Here is a 26,365-nt window from a genome sequence, read left to right on the forward strand (position 1 = left end):
CCACTCAAATGTTAGGATCCCCAGTAGCCGACGCCAATGACGACAGCACGTCTTACTGGGGTCCGACGTATAACGGAAAATACATTACAGACAAAAGACTACAATTTACATACTTTTAAAAACATGAACATATATTGTGTGCATCTATCAGTTCCACATACATGTCAGTACATACACACAACAAGTAGGTCACATTGGGGAGATGCGTTGTGCCATGAGGTGCTTTATTTATTTTTTGAAACCAGGTTTGCTGTTCACTTGCGCTATATAAGACGTAAGGGAGTTCCATGCACTCATGGCTCTGTATAATAGTGTACATTGCCTTGAATTTGTTCTGGGGACTGTGAAAAGACCCCTGGTGGCATGCCTGGTGGGGTAAGTGTACGTGTCAGTGCTGTGTGTAAGTTGACTACGCAAACAATTTGGAATTTCCAATACATTAATGTTTCTTATAAAACAAGAAGAGACACAGTCGCAGTCTTTCCTCAACTCTTAGCCAAGAAAGACTGGCATGCGTAGTATTAATATTAGCCCTCTGATTACAATGAACAGGAAGACGTGCCGCTCTGTTCTGGACGAGCTGCAGCTTAACTAGGTCTTTGCAGCACTTGGCCATATGACTGGACAATAATCACGATAAGATAAAACTAGAGCCTACATTACAAATGGAGTTGAATTTGTCTTTCTGCCCATAATTTCATTTAAAGTACTCAAGTTTTTTTCCCATCATTCTTTATATCACTGATCTTGGCTTCATGATACAGTTTCTTTTCTTTTTTTGAGTTTAGGTCACATAATTTCTCAATTATGTGTAATGTGTAAGTCAGTATGTGTAAGTCAGCCAGACCTACAGTGCCTTCGGAAAGTATTCAGACCCCTTGACCTTTTCCACTTTTTGTTACGTTACAGCCTTATTATAAAATCTATTAAATAAATACAAAATCCTCTGCAATCTACACACAATACCCAATAAGCAAAAACAGATTTTTAGAAATGTTAGCAAATATATATAAAAATAAAACCATAAATATTCAGACCCTTTGCTATGAGACTCGAAATTGATCTCAGGTGCACCCTGTTTCCATTGGTCATCCTTTAGATGTTTCTACAACTTGATTGTGTCACGTTCTGACCTTAGTTCCTTTTTTATGTCTTTATTTTAGTTGGTCAGGGCGTGAGTTGGGGTGGGCATTCTATGTTTTGTTCTGTTATATTTCTATGTGTTTGGCCTAGTATGGTTCTCAATCAGAGGCAGGTGTCAGTCGTTGTCTCTGATTGGGAGCCATATTTAGGTAGCCTGTTTTCTATTGTGTTTTGTGGGTGGTTGTTTCCTGTGTTAGTACCATACGGGACTGTGTCGGTTGTTTGTTTGTACTTTTGATATTTTGTTCAGTGTTCTGTGGATTTATTAAATATCTCATTATGGACACTTACCACGCTGCACATTGGTCCGATCCTTGCTACTCCTCCTCAGACGAAGAGGAAATCCGTTACAGAACCACCCACCAAAAAAGGACCAAGCAGTGTGGTAACCAGGAGCAGAGGGTTCTGGACTCCTGGACATGGGACGAAAGAGGAGCTGGAGGCAGCTAGAGCGGAGCGGCGCCACTACGAGGAATTGGCGCGAGGTAACAGGCACGAGAGGCAGCCCCAGAATTTTTTTTTGGGGGGGGGCACACGGGTAGATTGGCGGACTCAGGTAGGAGACCTGAGCCAACTCCCCGTGCTTACCGTGGCGAGAGAGTGACTGGGCAGGCACCGTGTTATGCGGGGAAGTGCACGATGTCCCCAGTGCGCACGCATAGCCCGGTGCGCTACATCACAGCTCCTCGAATCGGCCGGGCTAGAGTGGGCATTGAGCCAGGAGGGATGATGCCGGCTCAGCACATCTGGTCTCCAGTGCGTCTCCTCGGCCCAGGGTATACTGCACCAGCCCTACGCACGGTGTCTCCAGTTCGCCAGCACAGCTCAGTGCGGCCTGTTCCAACTCCCCGCACTTGCCGGGCTACAGGGGGGATCCAGCCAGGGCGAGTGGTGCTAGCTCTGCGCTGGAGACCGCCAGTGCGCCTCCACGGTCCAGTGCATCCGGTGCCTCGGCCAAGGACAAGGCCTCCTGCATGTCTCCCCAGCCTGGTGAGTTCTGTGTCTGTGCTAAGCACTAACCCTCCTGCATGTCTCCCCAGCCTGGTGAGTCCTGTGCCTTCTCCCAGAGCCAGGCCTTCTGTGTGTCTCTCCAAGCCAGTGATAATCCATGGCACGAAGCCTCCAGTGATGATCCATGGCAAGAAGCCTCCAGTGATAATCCATGGCACGAAGCCTCCAGTGAGGATCCATGGCACGAAGCCTCCAGTGATGATCCATGGCCCGAAGCCTCTAGTGATGATCCATGGCACGAATGCCAAGTGCCACGTCTGGAGGAAATCTGGCACGATCCCTACAGTGAAGCATGGTGGTGGCAGCAGGGACTGGGAGACTAGTAATGATTGAGGAAAAGATGAACAGAGCAAAGTACAGAGAGATCCTTGATGAAAACCTGCTCCAGAGTGCTCAGGACCTCAGACTGGGGCGAAGGTTCACCTTTCAACAGGACCACGACCCTAAGCACACAACTAAGACAGCACAGGAGTGCCTTCGGGACAAGTCTCTGAAAGTCCTTGAGTGGCCCAGCCAGAGCCTGGACTTGAACCTGACCGAACATCTCTGGAGAGACCTGAAAATAGCTGTGCAGCAATGCTCCCCATCCAACCTGACAGAGCTTGGGAGGATCTGCAGAGAAGAATGGGAGAAACTCTCCAAATACAGGTGTGCCAAGCTTGTAGCATCATACCCAAGAACACTTGAGGCTGTAATCGCTGCCATAGGTGCTTCAACATAGTACTGAGTAAAGGGTCTGAATACTTATGTAAATGTTATATTTCAGTTTTTTTTTTTTATAAATACGCAAAACTATCTAAACTTGTTTTTGCTTTGTCATTATGGAGTATTGTGTAGATGAGGGGAAAAAAACGATTTAATCAATTTTAGAATAAAGCTGTAACCTAACATACTTTCCAAAGGCACTGTATTAGCCACTCCTTTTGCCCCATCTCTTTCAGCCATACAGTTTTTCAATTCCTCATCAATCCATGGAGAACAGTTCTAACAGTCAGTTTTTTAACAGGTGCATGTTTATCAATAATTGGAAGAAGCAATTTCATAAATTCATGAAGTGCAGCGTCAGCATGCTCCTTATGAATCATATCAGACCAACAAATATTTTTAACATCATACACATAAGAGTCACAGCAAAATCTTTTGTATGATCTCTTAGACACTATTTTAGGCCCAGCTTTTGGAATTTTGGCTTTCCTGTATATAGCCACTATATTGTGATCACTGCATCCAATGGGTACGGATACAGCTTTAAAACAAATTTCTACAGTATTAGTAAAAATGTGATCAATACATGTGGAGTATCTTGTTCCAGTAGTGTTTGTAACACCCTGGTAGGTTGATTAATATCCCAAACCAGATAGCAGGCACTGGTTACAGTGATAAGCTTCCCCTTAAACGGATGAAAACCAGTAAATATTCAGGTCCCCATGAAAGTAGACCTCTCTGTTTACATCACACACACTATCAAGCATTTCAAACATACTATCTAGATACTGACTGTTAGCACTTGGTGGCCTATAGCAACACCCCAAAATAAAAGGATTTAGATGTGCCATGTGAACCTGCAACCACAACACTTCAATAACACTTGACATAAGAGTGTTGGTGATCGCGTGCCCACTGGAGCCGCTTCTTCTTGTTTTTAGCTGATAGGAGTGGAACCCGGTGTGGTCGTCTGCTGCAATAGCCCATCTAAGACAAGGATCAACAACTTGTGCGTTCCTAGAAGCCGTTCTGCACACCACTGTTGTACTGTGCCATTATTTGTCTGTTTGTGGCCCGCCTGTTAGCTTGCACGATTCTTGCCACTCTCCTTCAACCTCTCTCGTCAATAAGCTGTTTTCGCCCACAGGACAGCCGCTGACTGGATGTTTTTTGTTTGTTGTACCATCCTCTGTAAACCCTAGACACTGTCATTTGTGAAAAGCCCAGGAGGGTGGCCATTTCTGAGATACTTGATCCGGCGCTTGGCACCGATGATCACATTACGCTCAAAGTCGCTTGGTCACTAATTTCGCCCATTCTAACGTTCAATCAAACTGCAACTGAATGCCTCAATGCCTGCTTTATATAGCAAGCCACGTGACTCACTGTCTGTAGGAGCGATCCAATTTTGTGTACGGGGTAGTGTACCTAACAAGATGGCCGGTGAGTGTATATCAGCCCTTTCTGAGAACAATGATGGTGATGATTTTGTTTACTGGAAGAAAAGTCTTGGCTAATTTGGCACGTCTGAGAATATCTCTCAATTTTCACCACATCCTGTTTCAGTTATGTTGAACAGCCTTGTCTCTCACCACATGGATTACACACTCACTCTTCATACACATTCTATCTTATGAGGCTGAATAATGATGTATGGAGCTGCTCACAGCCTTTGTAAACCCTTTAAAAGGCCTATAGAAAGACTTTAGTATAGAGTCCTCCCAGAGAAAGACAGGAAGTTTTCTCTCTCTGTCAGTGTGGGTGCATAGAGCCGGTCAGAGGAAGTTGACAGTTCTGTGGCTGTGCTGCCATATGTGTAATCCCTTCTCGTGAATGTGGTGTTGTGTGCCTCTGACTCTGCAGACAGTATGTAAAAAGGACCTGTCAAACGCACTGTACGTTTTTACAAAGAAAAGGGGTTGGTAAAGCAGCTCTGGTAAAAGTGCAGGGGTCACACTCTCTCACACACATACTGTATGCCCTGGCACTGTATGCCCTGTATGCCCTGGCACACAAAAACGTCCTGAAGTTTTTACCTGCTCCATCAGAAGGTAGGTCTAAAGAATTATTTGATATTGCTATATATTCTATTGTCATTTTCCAGAACGTAAGACTTCTGTAATGACATGAGACTTACTTGATAGATTTTAAGGTTGTGAGGAGGATTGTGTTGCGCATTGGTTGTTTTCCTAATAGATTAATTTTCATTATTTTGTCACTACCAGTAGATATGGACAGGTACAATCAGTCACTGTATTACAATATGTGCCCACTGTGACCGACAGTATGTATATAATGCAGTGCTGTAGTACCCGAGACCACATATTGAGTGTCTCAGTGTTGGATACATTTGTACTCAGTCTTGGACAGTGAGGACTGGTAATTTCATCCCGAGACCAGCCAAAACCAGCAGAGTAAAAACTCATAATTATCAGCTTCCTTTCAGTCAGCGCATAAAACCGCTTCACCAGGCCAAATATATACACCTTTCTTGAAACATGAATATCTTAACAGTCTTTATATCTATTATAGACATGTTTGCGCAGTGGCGAACCCATAAGGCCTTTAGTGTGTGACAGGTTGGTGATTCTGAAAGGACAGCAACCATAATACCAGCGCACTCATGTAGGAGAGTGCACTTTTTGTAAAACACAAAGGGCCAGTGGTGTAGTGGAGGGTATACGCAGGTATACCCACTTTCTTTCAGTGGCCATTGCATATACTGACTTCTTAATCCCTACTGGTGCGTATCAAAGTAGTGTAGTGGAGGTATACGACTTATCAATTACGTAGTACAATAGATAAATCATGCACAAAGTAGCCAACACAATCGCAAAGCCTGTGAAATATATTCACATGCATGTGCGCTGCACACATAGCCTAGTTACAGCAGAATATCATCTGCAGACAGCAACTGTGTGCAGCTCTCAGCTGGTTTTGCCATGGAGCAGCTCACAGAAGAACGACCTCGGTAGCCCGGTGGGTAGGAAAGACGTTTCAACGTATGATATCTACCAGTAAATGTTAATGTTAACTAAGGCAACAATGGGTGTGTAAACCAGGTATTGAAAAGTTTAGTCCGAAGTGTTGGTTAGTAGGCTATTTGTGATGTGCAATTGTCATCATGCCTGTTTGTATCACGGGGCCTGGGTGGACACACCCTGACAGGCCCACCCAATCAGATTGATGTGGTTTAAGCATTGTTGTGGACTTAGACCATCAAATTTGTGTATTTTCTCTATAACAAAGTGTCATTTTGAGAGTGAAAATCTGAAAAATGTATCGGAAAATTCACAAAGAAATATACAAAACATGAGATTTTTCCACACAGGGTACCTTTCCTTTGCTGGGTGGGCAGTTTGGGAACTTTTTGACAAAATTAGACTATACCACCTTCTCCAGGCATCACTACATAGGGCCGATGGAAAGACAGCAGTCACACACAGCATGATGTTAAAGGATAAGCAGTCCATAAACTCTGACATAATAAGCCAGTAGGTTTCAATCATAAAAATACAAAAACACAACCATCAAGCATTTCCCAATCGAAATGTGCAGCTACCATTTCCCATTGCAAAAAACATTTCACATTTAGTACAAAGTAACCAGTGACGTAAAGTTTAAAGTGGAACTGACAGCATTTTAACTACTTTGCAGATATGAAACAAACAGAATCATAATATCAGTCAAAAATATCAAATTCCCAGTTTATCCTACAAAACCAACTTTATAAAAGGTTTTAAAAATAGGTTGTATTTGAGTCAACGTTCCATGACGTACACTAAGGCATTGTTGGCAGAATAGATGGATGCAGTTCAATACATGATTCATATAATTCACCAATACATTTCTTGGTACTCCAACAAATATTGCTATCAGGTTGTAAATCACAGCTGACCTGGTACATTGTTTGCTGACTCCATTCGGGATGCAATGTTTCAGTTTCAATGATTCAATATTTTGGACAAAAACAGATGAATGTAACTAAGGCTGGGAATGTCAATAAAATCAAACTAGCAAGGACAATGATCACAAGTCAGTCATAACGTAGCTAATAGGCTAGCACATCTATTTATGTAGCTCTCTGTTCTCAAGCGAAAAACACAGAGCCTAACTGTAGCTAGATAGCTAGCTAGCTGCTAGGAGGATGTCATGTCATGCCATTGGAGGAGTGGGTGAGTGACTGATTTTTCCCCCTCATATAGTTTTTTACGGTGGCTATACACAGCTTTAGATGCAGGTGTCATTTGGTTAGCTAGCAAGAACTTGAACGATTGTTATCCAGTTAGCATATCTCTTGCGTTCGCAAATTCACTCTGGCTATCTACTCTGATTTCAGAGCACTCTCGTCTGAGTGTGCCAGAGAGCAGAATAACTGATGAATTTACGAATGTGCAACACCTGCTGAATATGACCGGTGTCAGTAAACGTAGGCAAAAAAATGTAATAGTTAGTCACGAACACTAGATAACATGCTCTGCTAAGGCGAGTAAAACGGTCAGAATAAGGTGTTCTTTCATTTGTGTCTGGAAGTAGTTGGCTAGCAAGCTAGACAACTTTAGCCAGTTAGCTTGGGTGCTTGGTTGGGACAAGAATGCATTGGCAGGCAAGCTGCAGAAGGACGAGGAGGCTACAATTCCACATCGTTTATCAGTGCAATTTTGACGGCCAACTAGCTGAAAAAGTTTGAGAGGGTTTATCTAATGTTCCTTTGTTAGATTTTAGCTCATCTTGTTCTGGTTAACATTAGTTGTTGTTGTCGTTGATGTGCATAACTGAGGGAGAGAGAGCACACCTTTTCATGGTTGTTTAATCTATAGAACTGTAAAGTTCCCAAATGTAAAGTAACATATTTGCAGAAATCCATTCAGGTGTATTTTGCGGCTTTTGGCGAATGCGTTCTAAGGATCTAAAGTCGCGCTGTTGTAACTGACTGTAAACACACAGTCCAGTTCAAAGTGAATGATGGCGGGCCTGTGTGGCAAATGGCTTATTTGTATAAAGGTCTACTGTAGCTCTGATTGGCTACAGCACACCGGCCGCTTCCCACTCTATATTGCTGTAGAATTTTCACAAATGCCTTACTATACATAATTCCCAAACATTCTAAGAATTTATGAAAATCTGAAAATGACTATATCTAAGTGGTCGCTTGTCAAATTTTTTTTTTTAAAGTATCATATTCTTCCAGGGAGTGTATATGAACAGATTTGAATAAGATTTCATGTTGCTAAAATGCTGTCATTTCCACTTTAAATGAAACAATGTTTCACACACAAGTTATTTTCAAAGAGATGGCTAACAGCACGCGCGCTGCAATAAAAAACACAGTTCCACTCACCAAATTATGATCATTTCAAATTTTACTTTCTAAGAATTTCTTGTTAAAAGTTATTCTTGAAAAGGAGAAAGCTAACAAATTAGCAACAACATCCTCTTTGATAACACCTGCTGCAGCAACTGCAAACTAGCCGACAACAAAAGTTATCTAGCTAGACCGTGGGGAAACTATTGCTTGCTTTTGGCCAGTGGCAGGTTGGCCTTCAAGAAGGCAGAAGATTCCAAATGTTTTTGTAAAAACGGTCAAACCCATTATGTTGCCCTAATACAGTTGAATGGCAGATGGCTTTATCTACAGTAGCTTCTGATGGCCTAGCCAATAGCTGACGTAGGAAGCTAGATTTATCTCCCCTGAGACCAGCAAACAAAAATCCAGATTTTTTTTTCTCGTCAGCATTAACCCTTTCCAACACAAACGGAAGAGAGTTAAATCAGAACATCATTGAAAATAATATAATTATAATAATCATTATTTTAGAAATCTTCTCAGAAGGTGTAGAAGGCCCATTGTTCCCCACTGTGTTTGGGTTAGTAATAATTTGTAGAGTGACTCTATTTTCCCTCAGCATCACTATTCTGAATGTGTAAAGAATCCATATGTTGTTCTGAAATATGAACACAGAAATACGGGACATTTTGAACTCTTATTATGGTGGTGATTTGACAAAATTATAATCATGGTTCTGAATTTTTCTGGTCTCAGTCTTGCCTTGGTCTTGGACTCATTGTCCCCCTCCCAGTCTCGGTCTTGACTCTGACTTGATTTTCTCGGGTCTTGGTCTTGAATCGGTCTTGCTTTAGGTGGTCATGAACACAACTAGAGGTCGACCGATTAATGGGAATGGCCGATTAATTAGGGCCGATTTCAAGTTTTCATAACAATCGGAAATAGGTATTTTTGGACACCGATTTGGCCAAATTTTTTATTTTATTTTTTACACCTTTATTTAACTAGGCAAGTCAGTTAAGAACACATTCTTAATTTCAATGACGGCCTAGGAACGGTGGGTTAACTGCCTTGTTCAGGGGCAGAACGACCGATTTTTACCTTGTCAGCTCGGGGATTCAATCTTGCAACCTTACGGTTAACTAGTCCAACGCTCTAACCACCTGCTTTATATTGCACTCCACGAGGAGCCTGCCTGTTACGCGAATGCAATAAGAAGCCAAGGTAAGTAGCTAGCTAGCATTAAACTTATCTTATAAAAAACAATCAATCAATCAATCAATCAATCATAATCACTAGTTAACTACACATGGTTGATGATATTACTAGTTTATCTAGCGTGTCCTTTGTTGCATATAATCGATGCGGTGCGCATTCGCGACAATGGACTGTCGTTGCTCCAACGTGTACCTAACCATAAACATCAATGCCTTTCTTAAAATCAATACACAAGTATATATTTTTAAACCTGCATATTTAGTTAATATTGCCTGCTAATTTCTTTTAACTAGGGAAATTGTGTCACTTCTCTTGCAACAGAGTCAGGGTATATGCAGCAGTTTGGGCCGCCTGGCTCGTTGCGAACTGTGTGAAGACAATTTCTTCCTAACAAAGACAGCCAACTTCACCAAACGGGGGATGATTTAACAAAAGTGCATTTGCGAAAAAAGCACAATCGTTGCACGACTGTACCTAGCCATAAACATCAATGCCTTTCTTAAAATCAATACACAGAAGTATATATTTTGAAACCTGCATATTTAGCTAAAAGAAATCCAGGTTAGCAGGCAATATTAACCAGGTGAAATTGTGTCACTTCTCTTGCGTTCATTGCACGCAGAGTCAGCAGCCGGCTCATACGCATTCATTCAAACAGCACTGCGTTTTGCCAGCAGCTCTTCACAATGCTTCAAGCATTGAGCTGTTTATGACTTCAAGAATATCAACTCCCGAGATTAGGCTGGTGTAACCGATGTGAAATGGCTAGCTAGTTAGCGGGGTGCGCGCTAATAGCGTTTCAATCGGTGACGTCACTCTCTCTGAGACTTGGAGTAGTTGTTCCCCTTGCTATGCAAGGGCCGCGGTTTTTGTGGAGCGATGGATAACGATGCTTCAAGGGTGGCTGTTGTCGATGTGTTCCTGGTTCGAGCCCAGGTAGGGGCGAGGAGAGGGACGGAAGCTATACTGTTACACTGGCAATACTAAAGTGCCTATAAGAACATCCAATAGTCAAAGGTATATGAAATACAAATGGTATAGAGAGAAATAGTCCTATAATTCCTATAATAACTGCAACCCAAAACTTCTTACCTGGGAATATTGAAGACTCATGTTAAAAGGAACCACCAGCTTTCATATGTTCTCATGTTCTGAGCAAGGAACTTAAACTTTAGCTTTTTTACATGGCACATATTGCACTTTTACTTTCTTCTCCAACACTTTGTTTTTGCATTATTTAAACCAAATTGAACATGTTTCATTATTTATTTGAGGCTAAATTGATTTTATTGATGTATTATATTAAGTTCAAATAAGTGTTCATTCAGTATTGTTGTAATTGTCATTATTACAAATAAAATAAAAAAATCTGCCTATTAACTGGTATCAGCTTTTTTTGGTCCTCCAATAATCGGTATCGGCGTTGAAAAATCATAATCGGTCGACCTCTAAACACAACACTGATATATAATGTCAATACCTACAATAATGATATTGTGTGGTTGGTTGTTTACCCTCCTAATTTGAATTGATAAGAGTGTCTGCTTTACTGCATTCTGTTCTCTCTCTCTCTTCTCTCCCATTCCCCAGCGAAGTTGGTGTCTCAGGTTTCCTCTAACTCTACCATGTCCGATGAGCTGGAACCCCTGTCCATCCTCAAACGTCTTACCCTGGTGTCCATCTATAGCCTGGTCCTGGTCATTGGGATCATCGGGTTGGCCCTGATGATCCACATCCTCCAATCGAACATGCGATCAGTCATCACCATCGCTATGCTCAACCTCACCCTGGCCCACTTCCTGTTCCTACTCACCGTACCCTTCAGGATCTACTACTATGCTGCTGGTTACTGGGGGTTGGGGAAGATGCTGTGTAAGGTGGTCAGTGCCATGATCCACGTACACATGTACATGGCTTTTGTTTTCTACGTGGTTATCCTCGTCATACGACTGCTGGGGTTCCATAGCAAGAAGGATCGCTACGAGTTTTACAGGTAGTGAAGTTAACTACGTTCTACAAATAGTTAACTGTGTCCTACAGGTAGTTCATTTAACTGTGTTCTACAGGTAGTTAACCGTGTTCTACAGGTAGTCTACCTCATTGTACAGGTAGTTAACCCTCTGTGTTCTACTGGTAGTTAATTTAACTGTGTTCTACAGGTAGTTAACCGTGTTCTACAGGTAGTCAACCTCATTGTACAGGTAGTTAACCCTCTGTGTTCTACAGGTAGTTAACCCTCTGTGTTCTACAGGTAGTTAACCCACTGTGTTCTACAGGTAGTCAACCTCATTGTACAGGTAGTTAACCGTGTTCTACAGGTAGTGAACCCTCCGTGTTCTACAGGTAGTGAACCCTCCGTGTTCTACAGGTAGTGAACCCTCCGTGTTCTACAGGTAGTGAACCCTCCGTGTTCAACAGGTAGTGAACCCTCCGTGTTCTACAGGTAGTGAACCCTCCGTGTTCTACAGGTAGTGAACCCTCCGTGATCTACAGGTAGTGAACCCTCCGTGTTCTACAGGTAGTGAACCCTCCGTGTTCTACAGGTAGTGAACCCTCCGTGTTCTACAGGTAGTTAACCCTCCGTGTTCTATAGGTAGTTAACCCTCCGTGTTCTATAGGTAGTTAACTACCTCTAGAACACAGTTAAGTTAACTTAACTGTGGTCTACAGCTAGTTAATCATGTTCTACAGGTAGTTAACTTAACTGTGTTCTACAGGTAGTTAACCGTGGTCTACAGGTAGTTAACAGTGTGTGTTCTACAGGTAGTTAACTTAACTGTGTTCTACAGGTAGTTAACCGTGGTCTACAGGTAGTTAACAGTGTGTGTTCTACAGGTAGTTAACTTAACCGTGGTCTACAGGTAATTAACCGTGGTCTACAGGTAGTTAACCGTGGTCTACAGGTAGTTAACCGTGGTCTACAGGTAGTTAACTTAACCGCGGTCTACAGGTAATTAACCGTGTTCTACAGGTAGTTAACCGTGGTCTACAGGTAGTTAACTTAACCGTGGTCTACAGGTAGTTAACTTAACCGTGGTCTACAGGTAGTTAACTTAACCGTGGTCTACAGGTAGTTAACTTAACTGTGTTCTACAGGTAGTTAACCGTGGTCTACAGGTAGTTAACAGTGTGTGTTCTACAGGTAGTTAACTTAACCGTGGTCTACAGGTAATTAACCGTGGTCTACAGGTAATTAACCGTGGTCTACAGGTAGTTAACTTAACCGTGGTCTACAGGTAATTAACCGTGGTCTACAGGTAATTAACCGTGGTCTACAGGTAGTTAACTTAACCGTGGTCTACAGGTAGTTAACTTAACCGTGGTCTACAGGTAATTAACCGTGGTCTACAGGTAATTAACCGTGGTCTACAGGTAATTAACCGTGGTCTACAGGTAATTAACCGTGGTCTACAGGTAATTAACTTAACCGTGGTCTACAGGTAGTTAACTTAACCGTGGTCTACAGGTAGTTAACTTAACCGTGGTCTACAGGTAATTAACCGTGGTCTACAGGTAGTTAACTTAACCGTGGTCTACAGGTAATTAACCGTTGTCTACAGGTAGTTAACTTAACAGTGGTCTACAGGTAATTAACCGTGGTCTACAGGTAATTAACCGTGGTCTACAGGTAATTAACCGTGGTCTACAGGTAGTTAACTTAACCGTGGTCTACAGGTAGTTAACTTAACCGTGGTCTACAGGTAGTTAACTTAACCGTGGTCTACAGGTAGTTAACTTAACCGTGGTCTACAGGTAATTAACCGTGGTCTACAGGTAGTTAACTTAACCGTGGTCTACAGGTAGTTAACTTAACCGTGGTCTACAGGTAATTAACCGTGGTCTACAGGTAATTAACCGTGGTCTACAGGTAATTAACCGTGGTCTACAGGTAATTAACTTAACCGTGGTCTACAGGTAGTTAACTTAACCGTGGTCTACAGGTAGTTAACTTAACCGTGGTCTACAGGTAATTAACCGTGGTCTACAGGTAATTAACCGTGGTCTACAGGTAATTAACCGTGGTCTACAGGTAATTAACCGTGGTCTACAGGTAGTTAACTTAACCGTGGTCTACAGCTAATTAACCGTGGTCTACAGGTAATTAACTTAACCGTCGTCTACAGGTAGTTAACTTAACCGTGGTCTACAGGTAGTTAACTTAACCGTGGTCTACAGGTAGTTAACCGTGGTCTACAGGTAGTTAACTTAACCGTGGTCTACAGGTAGTTAACTTAACCGTGGTCTACAGGTAATTAACCGTGGTCTACAGGTAATTAACCGTGGTCTACAGGTAGTTAACTTAACCGTGGTCTACAGGTAATTAACCGTGGTCTACAGGTAGTTAACTTAACCGTGGTCTACAGGTAGTTAACCGTGGTCTACAGGTAGTTAACTTAACCGTGGTCTACAGGTAGTTAACTTAACCGTGGTCTACAGGTAGTTAACTTAACCGTGGTCTACAGGTAATTAACCGTGGTCTACAGGTAATTAACCGTGGTCTACAGGTAGTTAACTTAACCGTGGTCTACAGGTAATTAACCGTGGTCTACAGGTAGTTAACTTAACCGTGGTCTACAGGTAATTAACCGTGGTCTACAGGTAGTTAACTTAACCGTGGTCTACAGGTAATTCACCGTGTTCTACAGGTAGTTAACTTAACCGTGGTCTACAGGTAGTTAACTTAACCGTGGTCTACAGGTAATTAACCGTGTTTTACAGGTAGTTAACTTAACCGTGGTCTACAGGTAGTTAACTTAACCGTGGTCTACAGGTAATTAACCGTGGTCTACAGGTAATTAACCGTGGTCTACAGGTAGTTAACTTAACCGTGGTCTACAGGTAATTAACAGTGGTCTACAGGTAATTAACCGTGGTCTACAGGTAGTTAACTTAACCGTGGTCTACAGGTAATTAACCGTGGTCTACAGGTAGTTAACTTAACCGTGGTCTACAGGTAATTAACCGTGGTCTACAGGTAGTTAACTTAACCGTGGTCTACAGGTAGTTAACTTAACCGTGGTCTACAGGTAATTAACCGTGTTCTACAGGTAGTTAACTTAACCGTGTTCTCAGGTATTAACAGTGTGTTCCACAGGCCATATAGCACAAATATTATATTGTATATTGGCCATATACCACAAACCCCTGAGATGCCTTATTGCTATTATAAACTGTTTACCAATGTAATTAGACCAGTAAAAATAAATGCTTTGTCATCTGTCAGCCAATCAGCATTCAGGGCTTGAACCACCCAGTTTATAATGGTAGTTAACTGTGTTGTAGAGGTAGAGAGGTGTCTCTCAATGTGTGTCATGGCATGGGGGATGGGAAAGGCAAATATCTGTTTCTCACAAAATCACTAAGGGTCTCCTCTCTTCTCCAGGAAGTTGCATGCTTTTGGCGCCAGCGTGGCAGTGTGGGTGGTGATGTTTGCGGTCATTCCCCCCATCCTTTTTTTCAAATACGGCACGGACTTACAAGATAACACCACCAACAACAAGACAAACAAAATGTCCACCAATGACTCCCACTGTTTCCAGTTCGGCAACCACCTGGAAGGACACATTGGTGTCAGGGTGCTGAACTACATCATGAGCTCTGTGATCATCATTGTGGCCTGTGTGCTGACAGCACTGCAGTGTCATGTCATGGTCCTTCTGATCAGGAAGTATGGGCGAGACTGCTTGTCTCACCAGGAGTTCTGGGCTCAGCTGAAGAGCCTGTGTTTTGCTTTGGTGCTGCTGGTGTGTTTTGTCCCCTATCACGTGTTCAGGATGTACTACCTGGGACACCTGTACCTGCAGAACACTAACGAGGTATTCCTCAGTCTCACGGCCCTCAGCTGTTTCGACATGCTTACCTTCCTACGGAGGGGACACTGCTATATGCGTAACAGAGCACGGACTGTGTGACCTCTTCTCACACAAACTCAGAGCCAAAACCTTGCTGTAAGAGTGTTTCCCTTTTAAACAGTACTTTAGCGCCATCTGCTGCTTATTCATATAGCTACACAAGATAGTCTATGTCTACTATAGACTTCATTATAATTTATTTATTATCATATTGGAATTTAAAATAACTTGTGCCAATGATGTTTCTCTCTATATGTCGATTTCAATGTTTGCTAAAAGTATTTGTAAGGGCGAGATCTGGCTACATATGGTCTAAATATTGTAATAAATAAATACATTGCTAAAATGTTACTGTTCTACTATTATTTTGTGAAACATTACCTCCTCTTCACTCTTTCCCCCGTCTCGACAGAATTGGCAATGCTGACACCACACACACACACACACACACACACACCTATATTCCTTTCCCTCTGAGTTTTATGGAGGCTAGTTACTGTTTAACGTCCCCACCCTACTTTCAGTTTGTTTAGTAAATCGATGTAATGAGAGCCTATGCCGGCGCCATCAAATGTGTCGCTCAATGAATTATAGGCCCATAGCTGTCCCTTCCAACCTTCCGTGTGTTGTTGCAGCTCCTCGCCCACGACTCTCCCATTTCGTGCGGTGACACCGTGGGACAAGTGTCGCTTCAAAGCTGGTGGCTAGTTTACAGGTGGACTCACGTTCTGTTGAATTAATGTACATAGCTGACGGACAAAAAAAGGTAAGCGGTCTCCTTTGAAAATATAAAGAATGAACATGATGTTTGTAGCCTACATCGTATACAGTGACATTATCACAGCGATAATAATTAACTTTGTTGAGTGTTCAAAAGTGAGACATCAGCTGCGTTCGTACCTTACCTTTTCGGTTCAGCTGTATTTGGGTCGTAGCGCTCCAACTAGATACATTGACTTGTCACGTGGTCCTGTGTTTGTCTAGTGGGGTGTTACCCCACCTGCACAGGATAGGACAGGACAGGTAGGCTAGATTATGGGAGTTACAGTATGAGTGAGCTAGCTCTCAGGTAGCCTAGCCTATATCCCACAGACATAAAACAGAACCTTTCCATGAATTGCCTACTAAAAGAAATATAATTCATGTAGTTCATTCTGAGGAGGATAAACCTTTCCCCAAATAGAACAACTAAAGAGGGTGGTAGTTGGGCTACGCCATAGCTTACTTTACTTGTGTGAATTGTAAAACTGTGTGAAGTGAGAACTTCCTCATACAGTTCCATAAAACATTTGTTTGCGTATGGCTGTAGTCAAGCTCATTCTCAATGCATGTAGACCTACCTACCCATCAACTGTAGAGCTAGACCATGACTTCCTTATATTAGACCAATGTTTTTAAAGGATCATTTAATCAATTCAATGCCTTTGATATGAGACCATTGGACCTCAGTGAGAAGATGAAAGGATGACACCAGCTTGAAATAGTGAAAGTGTGATATTCAAGATATTCTGTTCAAAGTAATCCAAAAGTTGGAGTGCTGCAACTTTTGCTAATATCTAAATTGGATAATTAAGTAATAATGCACGAGGGGGTGTGGTATATGGCCAATATACCACGGCTAATGGCTGTTCTTAAGCACGACGCAACATGGGGTGCCTGGATACAGCCCTTAGCCATGGTATATTGGCCATATACCACACCCCCTCATTCCTTATTGATATTATAAACTGGTTACCAACGTAATTGGAGCAGTGTGGATAAATGTTTTGTCATACCCGTGGTATATGGTCTGATATACTACGGCTGTCAGCCAATCAGCATTCAGGACTCGAACCACCCAGTTTATAATGTAGAATAATCTCCCCTGGTTGGAAGAGAGAGACGGTATGTACACAACACAGGTGTTTTCTTGTGGTAAAACAGATAAGATATCTTTGTTGTACACAGGATGGTAAAGATCACATGATAACCCATTTCACGTTCTCTACTTGAACTAAAAGGTACTTTTTAATCGGTTTCATCAGACTCACTTCTAATGACAATCTCTAAAGGAAGACCAAGATAGCTCCATATTTTTAGCATTGTGTGTGGTCTGTATACCTGTGCTATAAAGTGTTTAAAAGGTTTGAAATGTCAAACAGACAGATAGGGTTATGAGTGTTTCACACAGTGCTAGCCTGTTAGCTCTGGGCTTAATGGCCCTGCTGTAGTGTTTTAGTTACTAACACACCAACCAGACATGTGACTACAGTGTGTGTGCTCCGGGAGAAACAGGCATTGATGCTAGGCAGCAGAGACAGAGAGTGTAATATGGTTCGGCTGCTGTGTTTGAAAAGAAAGCTCTGTTTGTTGCTAATGTCATGAAGCAAACACATTTTCACTAGCATGGTCTTCATCAGGTAACCTTATGGGTGATGTTATCTACCTTTGTCTATGTCTCTCTCACACACACACACACACACACACACACACACACACACACACACACACACACACACACACACACACACACACACACACACACACACACACACACACACACACACACACACACAAAACTCCTTTCTCTCTCTCTCTCGCTGTATGTATGCACTTGGTAGTGGATTAGTGAAATAAATGTAGGATCTTAATTTGAGCCAGTTTGCAACAGCAGAAAAATTATCCTGCAGCAACAGGAAATTTGAATTAATGGACATTTTTTTGTAGGGGTTGATTATTTTTTTTGTCAGGGCAAATCAATTCTGAAATGTCAAAGTGGAATTACAAACTTTAGAAGCCGTTTTAAAAATCAAATATGCTATTTTGCATTTTCTGCTGTGCAAGAAAATTCTCAGTAATTAAATGTTGATCAAATTAAGATCCTACATTTGTATGTGCCATTAGGAGACATTTACCACAGTTAGATTAACTGCTCTTGGTATACTGTATATCCCCACACCCTCCTTCCTACCGTCATGATTATTGCCCTAATCATAAACGGAATGATGCAGGCCATTCAATTATGTTAGATTCATTATATTACCTCAATCAGATTGCATTCAATCTCTAACAGAGGTATTTAGTGCAGTGAAACTATGTGAATAGTGGGAGTAGAGGGTCAACCATGTCTTCTTTATGATCAGCAATACAAAATGATAGAGGGAAGTTGATGGGAGTCAATGGGAGTCAATGGGTGGTATCAGTGATGTTTTTTGTAGATTAGATGCTGTTGTATTGCTCTGTCTTTGATTAGATTAGGCAGGCTATGGAGGCCACAGAATACTGGCCACAAACACACACACCTAATGACATCGTCACCACCCTGTCAAACTTGCCAATATGTCTCACAAACAGAGAATATCTATCTCTACCCTATCTCTCCAACCCTGTGATAAGTGAGGGAAATAAGGACAGATAAAAGAAAGAGATAAGTAATGTGTAACTAGGTGAGATGCCTTCGTCAAGGCCCACCCACTTTCGTTGTAGGTGACCAATCAAATGGCAGGGACCATAGGTTACTTTCTGCACTCCGAAAGGTGGAAGAACTGTATGTGACAGAAGAAGAAGAAGGTGAAGAAGAAGGTTAAGAAGAAGAAGAAAGTGAAGAAGAGGAAGAAGGTTAAGAAGAAGAAGAAGAAAGTGAAGAAGAAGAAGGTTAAGAAGAAGAAGAAATAGACAGAAAGTGATAGTGAAAGAAATTGGAAGAAATAAACAGAGACAGAGAGAAAGACGGGAAGAGAAAAAGAGACAGAGGGAGAAGAGCCAGTAAAAGGAGAGAGAGACAGTGACAGAGGGAAAGAAAGCGAGGGATGAAGTATCCATCTGTGTCAGTGAGTAACTCTCTGTTGGACATGGATGTAGCCAACTACAGTGAGGGACTGGACCCAACGTACAGCACCCTGGGCTTCGATCATGCTGACGTCCTCTATGGTGGGGGAGGTGAGTGGACCCACACGCACACAAAAACACACACACACACACACACACACACACACACGCATAGTTTACATACGTAGACATGTAGTTTGTCATTCTACTTATACACTCACACTCATTACTGCACTTAAAACACAGTTGAATATTGCATTTATCCATGAATGAATAATCCATGAGTGATAGGAGGTCTGTTAGGATGTGAATCTGCAGTGTGTCATAAAGACAGGTTTATTGTGGGCCTACAGTAAGAGGAGAAGTTGTCATCTCAACACGTTGATGGATAAAAGGAAAGTTGGTCAAACATTGACTTTCTTTTCTCTGGCATTGTCAAGATGTATTCCTCCACCTTGGACGTGGTTGGTATATGCAAGAATTTTTCTGGTGTGTTTTTGTTGCTATATTTATAAGTCTTGACCTCATGGTTTTGGTCTTGACATCACATGGGGTCTGGGTCTGGGTCCCAATACGCTGGTTCTTGTTCTAAGTCTGGGTCTGTGGAGGTTGGGACTTGGTCTGGTTCTGAGTTTTGAAGGCTCTTCTCATCTCTGGAGCCATGGAGATATAGAAAAACTAGATCAACCCTAACCTTGCATGGTTTTGGAGTGAGGTTTAATATTATTGCTGTCCTTCACATGTATCCCAGATAAAAGCACCAAAGGCTTTCCTAATCAAGCCATTTCCCTATCTGTCACCATACAGATACCAGTCAGCTAGTACAGATCTGAATCCCCACTGAGTCCTTCTCTTCCTTTGTCAAGATGCCTTGATTTCACATGCACAAAGGAATGATTGATTCTCTATTTCAATTGAGGAGGTTTTCTGATGCCAGGAGGATGCGTGTGTGCGTGTGTGTGTGTGTGCGTGTGTGTGTGTGTGTGTGTGTCTTTGGATAATGTGTGTGTTCCAGACAGTATGCCAGCGGAGCCGGGCCTGTCCCAGGCAGATGTTGTGAACTCTAACTGTGCCATATGTGGAGACAAGGCTACAGGGAAACACTATGGAGCTTCCAGCTGTGATGGATGTAAAGGCTTCTTCAGACGGTCCATACGCAAGAACCACATCTACTCCTGCAGGTAGGGGAGTGTGTGTTTGTGTTTCCAGCCTATAGCTGCAGCTGCCAGAGCCTATGTCTACACTAACAGACACAATATTAACATTACACTCCTGCAGGTACAGTACACTCTTAGAAAAAGGTGCTATCTAGAACCGACAAGGGTTCTTCGGGAACCCTTTTTGGTGCCAGGTAGAACCTTTCGGGGTTCCATGACTTTCCACAGAGGGTTCTACCTGGAACCCAAAGGGTCCTACCTGAAACCAAAAAGGGTGCTCTCATGGGGACAGCCGAAAACCCCTTTTGGAACCATTTTTGTGTAGTCATATTGCAACGAACAGAACTACAAGGTAGGCCCATAGAGTTAAGATATTGACAGTAATCTGTCTTTGCGTCTCCAGGTTTAACCGTCAGTGTGTGGTGGACAAGGACAAGAGGAACCAGTGTCGGTTCTGCAGACTCCACAAGTGTTTCAGAGCTGGCATGAAGAAAGAAGGTTGGCCACATCAAACCAGAACCATCAGTATTACTGAATACCAATAGAATATGGCGCTCATCTCCATCAATGTGCAGGCTTTTGCTCCAGCACCTGCTCTGTACTCTCAAATTAAACAAATCAAGCAGTCAGTGTGAGGAAGGCATCAGGGCTGGGAGGCTGGAACAAGGGTTGCCATAAACTAAACAAGATTATTCAGAGAACACTGTGATTATGACGGATATCAGAAAAGGATTGTGTGTGTGTGTGTGTGTGTGTGTGTGTGTGTGTGTGTGTGTGTGTGTGTGTGTGTGTGTGTGTGTGTGTGTGTGTGTGTGTGTGTGTGTGTGTGTGTGTGTGTGTGTGTGTGTGTGTGTGTGTGTGTGTGTGTGTGTGTGTTTATGGGCCCTGTAACCTTGGCAGAGAGCTTTATGACACCCAATCGTGTGCCTTTCAGACATGTTGTTCAGGGCTGCTATTGGTTAACTTTTGACTTCACCTCTCTACACAGCCTGTTCTCCTGCATGGTTTGGTCTGAACTAAAAGTCAGCTATTCAAATGATTATTATGATACTGTAGCAAATTCCGGGGATAGGCAAACTGGGACTTGAATATATGTGTTTCTCAGTCCTATACCTTAGATTCTGGAAATGGTAACATGGTAATATTATACTAATAGCTCTGATCTGATGTGTTTGTGTGTGTGTGTGTGATGGTGGATGTGTGTGTGTGTGTGTGTGTGTGTGTGTGTATTTCAGCGGTTCAGAATGAGAGAGATCGTATCAGCTCCAGAAGAAACATTCAGGACAATCAGGATCTCCCACCTATCACTGTTCTGGCCCAGGCAGAGTCACTGTCTCAACAGGTAAAACGCACCCGCACCTGCACACACAAACACGTACACACACACGTACACACACATCATCATCATCCTCATCAGTGTTTCCAATCATCTGCATGACTACTCATTCTCTGTCTCCACTCTAGATCAGCGCATCCAGTCCCAGGGGTGCAGTAGATGTGTCAGAACAGAAGTCAGCTGGTGTGGGGGATGTCTGTGACTCCATGAGACAACAGCTGCTAGTGCTGGTGGAATGGGCCAAATACATCCCTGCCTTCGGTGAGCTGCCCTTGGATGACCAGGTAAGCAACCTGACTAGTCTGGGCTTAGCTGCATGACCACCTAGTTAGTAGTGACTGGAACTAAAACAGAACAGTGGTTACCAAAGTTATGCCATGACTCTTCTAAAGCCTTTTGAATGTGCTTGTGACCTTCCAGAAACACAAAGTAATGGATCTAGCTTCAGTTCGTAGCTAATGGTTTAGAGTCAAATGAGTCTTGAACTGAGATATGTTTGTAGCCTGTGTTTGGTCACTCATGTCATTGTTTCTCACCCTGTGTCTGTGTCTCTGTGTGTGTGTGTGTGTGTGTGTGTGTGTGTGTGTGTGTGTGTGTGTGTGTGTGTGTGTGTGTGTGTGTGTGTGTGTGTGCTTGTCCAGGTGAGTCTGCTCAGGGCTCATGCAGGGGAACACCTTCTACTAGGGGTCGCCAAGAGGTCAATGCCTTATAAGGACTTCCTGCTTCTTGGTAAGAACTGACCAATCACCTCTCACCTTTATGCCTCAGTAACATCCAATCAGAACCTGCTATACTGCCGTGCTAAGCTTGATTTAAAGCTGACATATCAAGGCTAACAGGTCGGTTGCCCTGTAAGACTGTTATACAACCAGATAATCATTGACTCAAGTCTTTGGAGGCCTCTGACTTAAACATGTTTTATCAGACAGAAAGACATGGAAGACACTTTTTGTGGATCGCCACCTACAGATGATTTGTAGATGGTAAAATTATAAAAATAATTGATAAGTAATGTAAATGGGGATTGTAAGTGACATGCTTCAAGTACATTCACCTACACACACACACACACACACACACACACACACACACACACACACACACACACACACACACACACACACACACACACACACACACACACACACACACACATCCCCCGCAACATGTGGAGAAACACACACTCAACCCCCCTACCCCTCTCCCAAAACACACATTTCCCTCCCCCTCCCCTCTCTCCCTCTCCAGGTAATGGGTGTGTGATCCATGGTAGCAGTGCGGAGCCGGACATCGGTCGTGTAGCTAACCGTGTTCTAGATGAGCTGGTCCTGCCCTTCCAGGACATCCAGATAGATGACCATGAGTATGCTGCTCTCAAGGCCATTGTCTTCTTTGACCCTGGTAAAGCACTTTAACAACCCCGACTCAGGCAGCCTTCCACTTTTACACGCCCATATACCACACAATAGCTTCCGTATTCAACCAAACAAAGTTGATTTGAATGGTTTTGTTAATCATTGACACTTGACTGTTCTCTGTTGCCTCTGTTTCAGCAGACGCCAAAAAGCCTGCACGTATATCATTTCATATCATATCAAAAATGGCGCCAGAGGGGATGGCTGCCGTTTTATGGGCTCCTAATCAACTGTCCTATTTTGTTAGTTTTTTTGTAACTAATTTTTTTACTAATTTATGTACATTACATTATGTACATAATGTTGCTGCTACCGTCTCTTATGACCGAAAATAACATCTGGACATCAGAACAGCAATTACTCACCTCGAACTGGACAAATATTTATTCTTTAACGAGTCCAACGCGAAGGATATTTGCGTGAAGAAAAGGTAGAGAAAAAGGGGGCGGATGTCGGGGTGCCTTCTGAGAATTCGTAGGCGAGTGAGTAAACCTCCACTACCATCCGTTCTATTGGCCAACGTGCAATCACTGGAAAACAAAATGGATGTTATGCGATCAAGACTATCCTACCAACGCAACATTGAAAACTGTAATATCTTATGTTTCACCGAGTCGTGGCTGAACAAGGACATGGATAAAATAGAGATGGCGGGATTTTCCATGCATCGGCAGGACAGAGAATTTACGTCTGGTAAGACGAGGGGCGGGGATGTGTGTCTATTTATCAATAACAGCTGGTGGGCGATGTCTAATGTCTAATATTAAAGAAGTCTCGAGGTATTGCTCGCCTGAGGTAGAGTACCTCATGATAAGCTGTCGACCACACTATCTACCTAGAGAGTTCTCATCTATATTATTCATAGCCGTCTATTTACCACCACAAACCGATGCTGGCACTAAGACCGCACTCAACCAGCTGTATAAGGCCATAAGCAAAGAAGAAAATGCTCATCCAGAAGCGGCGCTCCTAGTGGCCGGGGACTTTAATGCAGGCAAACTTAAATCAGTTTTACCTAATTTCTACCAGCATGTCACATGTGCAACCAGAGGGAAAAAAACTCTACACCACCTTTACTCCACACACAGAGACGCATAGAAAGCTCTCTCTCGCCCTCCATTTGGCACATCTGACAATAATTATATCATCCTGATTCCTGCTTACAAGCAAAAACTAAAGCAGGAAGTAACAGTGACTCTCTCAATAAGGAAGTGGTCAGATGACGTGGATACTATGCTACAGAACTGTTTCGCCAGCACAGACTGGAATATGTTCCCGGGATTCATCCAATGGCATTGAAGAGTATACCACCTCAGTCATCGGCTTCATCAATAACTGCATCATTGACGTCATCCTCACAGTGACCGTACGTACATATCCCAACCAGAAGCCATGGATTACAGGCAACATCCGCATTGAGCTAAAGGCTAGAGTAGCCGCTTTCAAGGAGCGGGACACTAATCCGCACGCTTCTAAGAAATCCTGCTATGCCCTCAGACAAACCATCAAACAGGCAAAGTGTCAATAGAGGATTAAGATAGAATCCTACAACACCAGCTCTGACGCTCGTCGGATGTGGCAGGGCATGAAAACTATTATGGACTACAAAGGGAAACACATCAACAGCATCATCCCGGATACCTTAGACCCACTCCAATTCGCATTCCGCCCCAACAGATCCACAGACGACGCAATCGCAATTGCACTCCACACTGCCCTTTCCCACCTGGACAAAAGGAACACCTATGTGAGAATGCTGTTCATTGACTAAAGCTTAGCGTTAGTGCCTACAAAGCTCATCACTAAGCTAAGGACCCTGGGACTAAACACCTCCCTCTGCAACTGGATCCTGGACTTCCTGACGGGCCGCCCCCAGGTGGTAAGGGTAGGCAACAACACGTCTGCCATGCTGAACCTCAACACCGTGGCCCCTTGGGGGGGGGGGGGGGGGGGTTAGTCCGCTCCTGTACACCCTGTTCACCCACAACTGCGTGGCCAACCACGACTCCAACACCATCATTAAGTTTGCTGACGACACAACAGTGGTAGGCCTGATTACCAACAACGATGAGACAGCCTATAGGGAGGAGGTCAGAGACCTGACAGTGTGGTGCCAGGACAACAACCTCTCCCTCAATGTGAACAAGACAAAGGAGCTGATTGTGGACTACAGGAAAAGGTTGGGCCGAACAGGCCCCCATTCTCACCGACGGGGCTGTAGCGAAGCAGGTTGAGAGCTTCAAAGTTCCTTGGTGTCCACATCACCAATGAACTAACATGGTCCAAACATACCAAGACGGTCGTAAAGAGGGCACGACAACACCTTTTCCCCCTCAGGAGACTAAAAAGATTTGACATGGGTCACCAGATCCTCGAAAAGTTCTACAACTGCACCATTGAGAGCATCCTGACCAGTTGCATCACCGCCTGGTACGGCAACTGCTCGGAATCTGACCGTAAGGTGCTACAGAGAGTAGTGTGTACGGCCCAGTACATCACTGGGGCCAAGCTTCCTGCCATCCAGGACCTACAGTTGAAGTCGGAAGTTTACATACACCATAGCCAAATACATTTAAACTCAGTTTTTCCACAATTTCTGACATTTAATCCTAGTAAAAGTTCCCTGTCTTAGGTCAGTTAGGATCACCACTTTATTTTAAGAAAGTGAAATGTCAGAATAATAGTAGAGAGAATGATTTATTTCAGCTTTTATTTCTTTCATCACATTCCCAGTGGGTCAGAAGTTTACATACACTCAATTAGTATTTGGTAGCATTGCCTTTAAATGGTTTAACTTGGGTCAAATGTTTCGGGTAGCCTTCCACAAGCTTCCCACAATAAGTTAGGTGAATTTTGGCCCATTCCTCCTGACAGAGCTGGTGTAACTAAGTCAGGTTTGTAGGCCTCCTTGGTCGCACAAGCTTTTTCAGTTCTGCCCACACATTTTCTACAGGATTGAGGTCAGGGCGTTGTGATGGCCACTCCAATATCTTGACTTTGTTGTCCTTAAGCCATTTTGCCACATCTTTGGAAGTATGCTTGGGGTCATTGTCCATTTGGAAGACCCATTTGCGACCAAGCTTTAACTTCCTGACTGATGTCTTGAGATGTTGCTTCAATATATCCATATAATTTTCCTTTCTTATGATGCCATCTATTTTGTGAAGTGCACCAGTGCCTCTGGCAGCAAAGCACCCCCACAACATGATGCTGCGACCCCTGTGCTTCACGGTTGGGATGGTGTTCTTCGGCTTGCAAGCCTCCTCCTTTTTCCTCCAAACACAGTTCTATTTTTTTTCATCAGACCAGAGGACATTTCTCTAAAAAGTAAGATCTTTGTCCACATGTGCAGATGCAAACCGTAGTCTGGCTTTTTTATGGCGGTTTTGGAGCAGTGGCTTCTTCCTTGCTGAGCGGCCTTTCAGGTTACGTCG

General features: G+C 43.1%; 2 protein-coding genes across 4 annotated transcripts in view; both read left to right on the plus strand.

The window, feature by feature from the left end:
• The first annotated feature begins 4,692 nt into the window (after window positions 1-4,692).
• gpr141 (G protein-coupled receptor 141) lies at window positions 4,693-15,567 on the plus strand. 2 transcript variants are annotated; one of them, XM_071414821.1, is made up of 3 exons: window positions 4,693-4,910; window positions 10,960-11,357; window positions 14,748-15,567. In XM_071414821.1, exons 2-3 carry the CDS (start codon window positions 10,990-10,992, stop codon window positions 15,274-15,276), a joined length of 897 nt encoding a protein of 298 aa, XP_071270922.1. In that variant the 5' UTR covers window positions 4,693-4,910; window positions 10,960-10,989; the 3' UTR covers window positions 15,277-15,567. The 2 variants fall into 2 exon arrangements, with proteins under 2 accessions (XP_071270922.1, XP_071270921.1); XM_071414820.1 differs by having other exon boundaries at window positions 4,694-4,910; window positions 10,955-11,357.
• A 268-nt stretch (window positions 15,568-15,835) lies between these two features.
• hnf4g (hepatocyte nuclear factor 4, gamma) overlaps window positions 15,836-26,365 on the plus strand; it is a 20,507-nt gene continuing 9,977 nt past the window's right edge. Inside the window, exons 1-7 of one of the 2 annotated variants that reach the window (XM_071414823.1) lie at window positions 15,836-15,982; window positions 20,039-20,204; window positions 20,584-20,678; window positions 21,416-21,522; window positions 21,645-21,800; window positions 22,158-22,245; window positions 22,765-22,917. In XM_071414823.1, the coding sequence (XP_071270924.1) occupies window positions 20,044-20,204; window positions 20,584-20,678; window positions 21,416-21,522; window positions 21,645-21,800; window positions 22,158-22,245; window positions 22,765-22,917 (760 nt within the window). In that variant the 5' untranslated portion in view covers window positions 15,836-15,982; window positions 20,039-20,043. Of the gene's footprint in view, window positions 15,983-18,891; window positions 19,135-20,038; window positions 20,205-20,583; window positions 20,679-21,415; window positions 21,523-21,644; window positions 21,801-22,157; window positions 22,246-22,764; window positions 22,918-26,365 lie in introns of those variants that run through there. The other variant, XM_071414822.1, reaches the window with a different exon arrangement.

Source organism: Salvelinus alpinus, chromosome 8, assembly GCF_045679555.1.
Source record: "Salvelinus alpinus chromosome 8, SLU_Salpinus.1, whole genome shotgun sequence".
Classification (NCBI taxonomy): domain Eukaryota; kingdom Metazoa; phylum Chordata; class Actinopteri; order Salmoniformes; family Salmonidae; genus Salvelinus; species Salvelinus alpinus.

Excerpts from the sequence above, each read along its gene's own strand:
- gpr141 (XM_071414821.1), top strand. The coding sequence starts at position 10,990 with ATGTCCGATGAGCTGGAACCCCTGTCCATCCTCAAACGTCTTACCCTG. Across the intron at positions 11,358-14,747 it reads GATCGCTACGAGTTTTACAG|GAAGTTGCATGCTTTTGGCG; the intron begins GTAGTGAAGTTA and ends TCTCTTCTCCAG.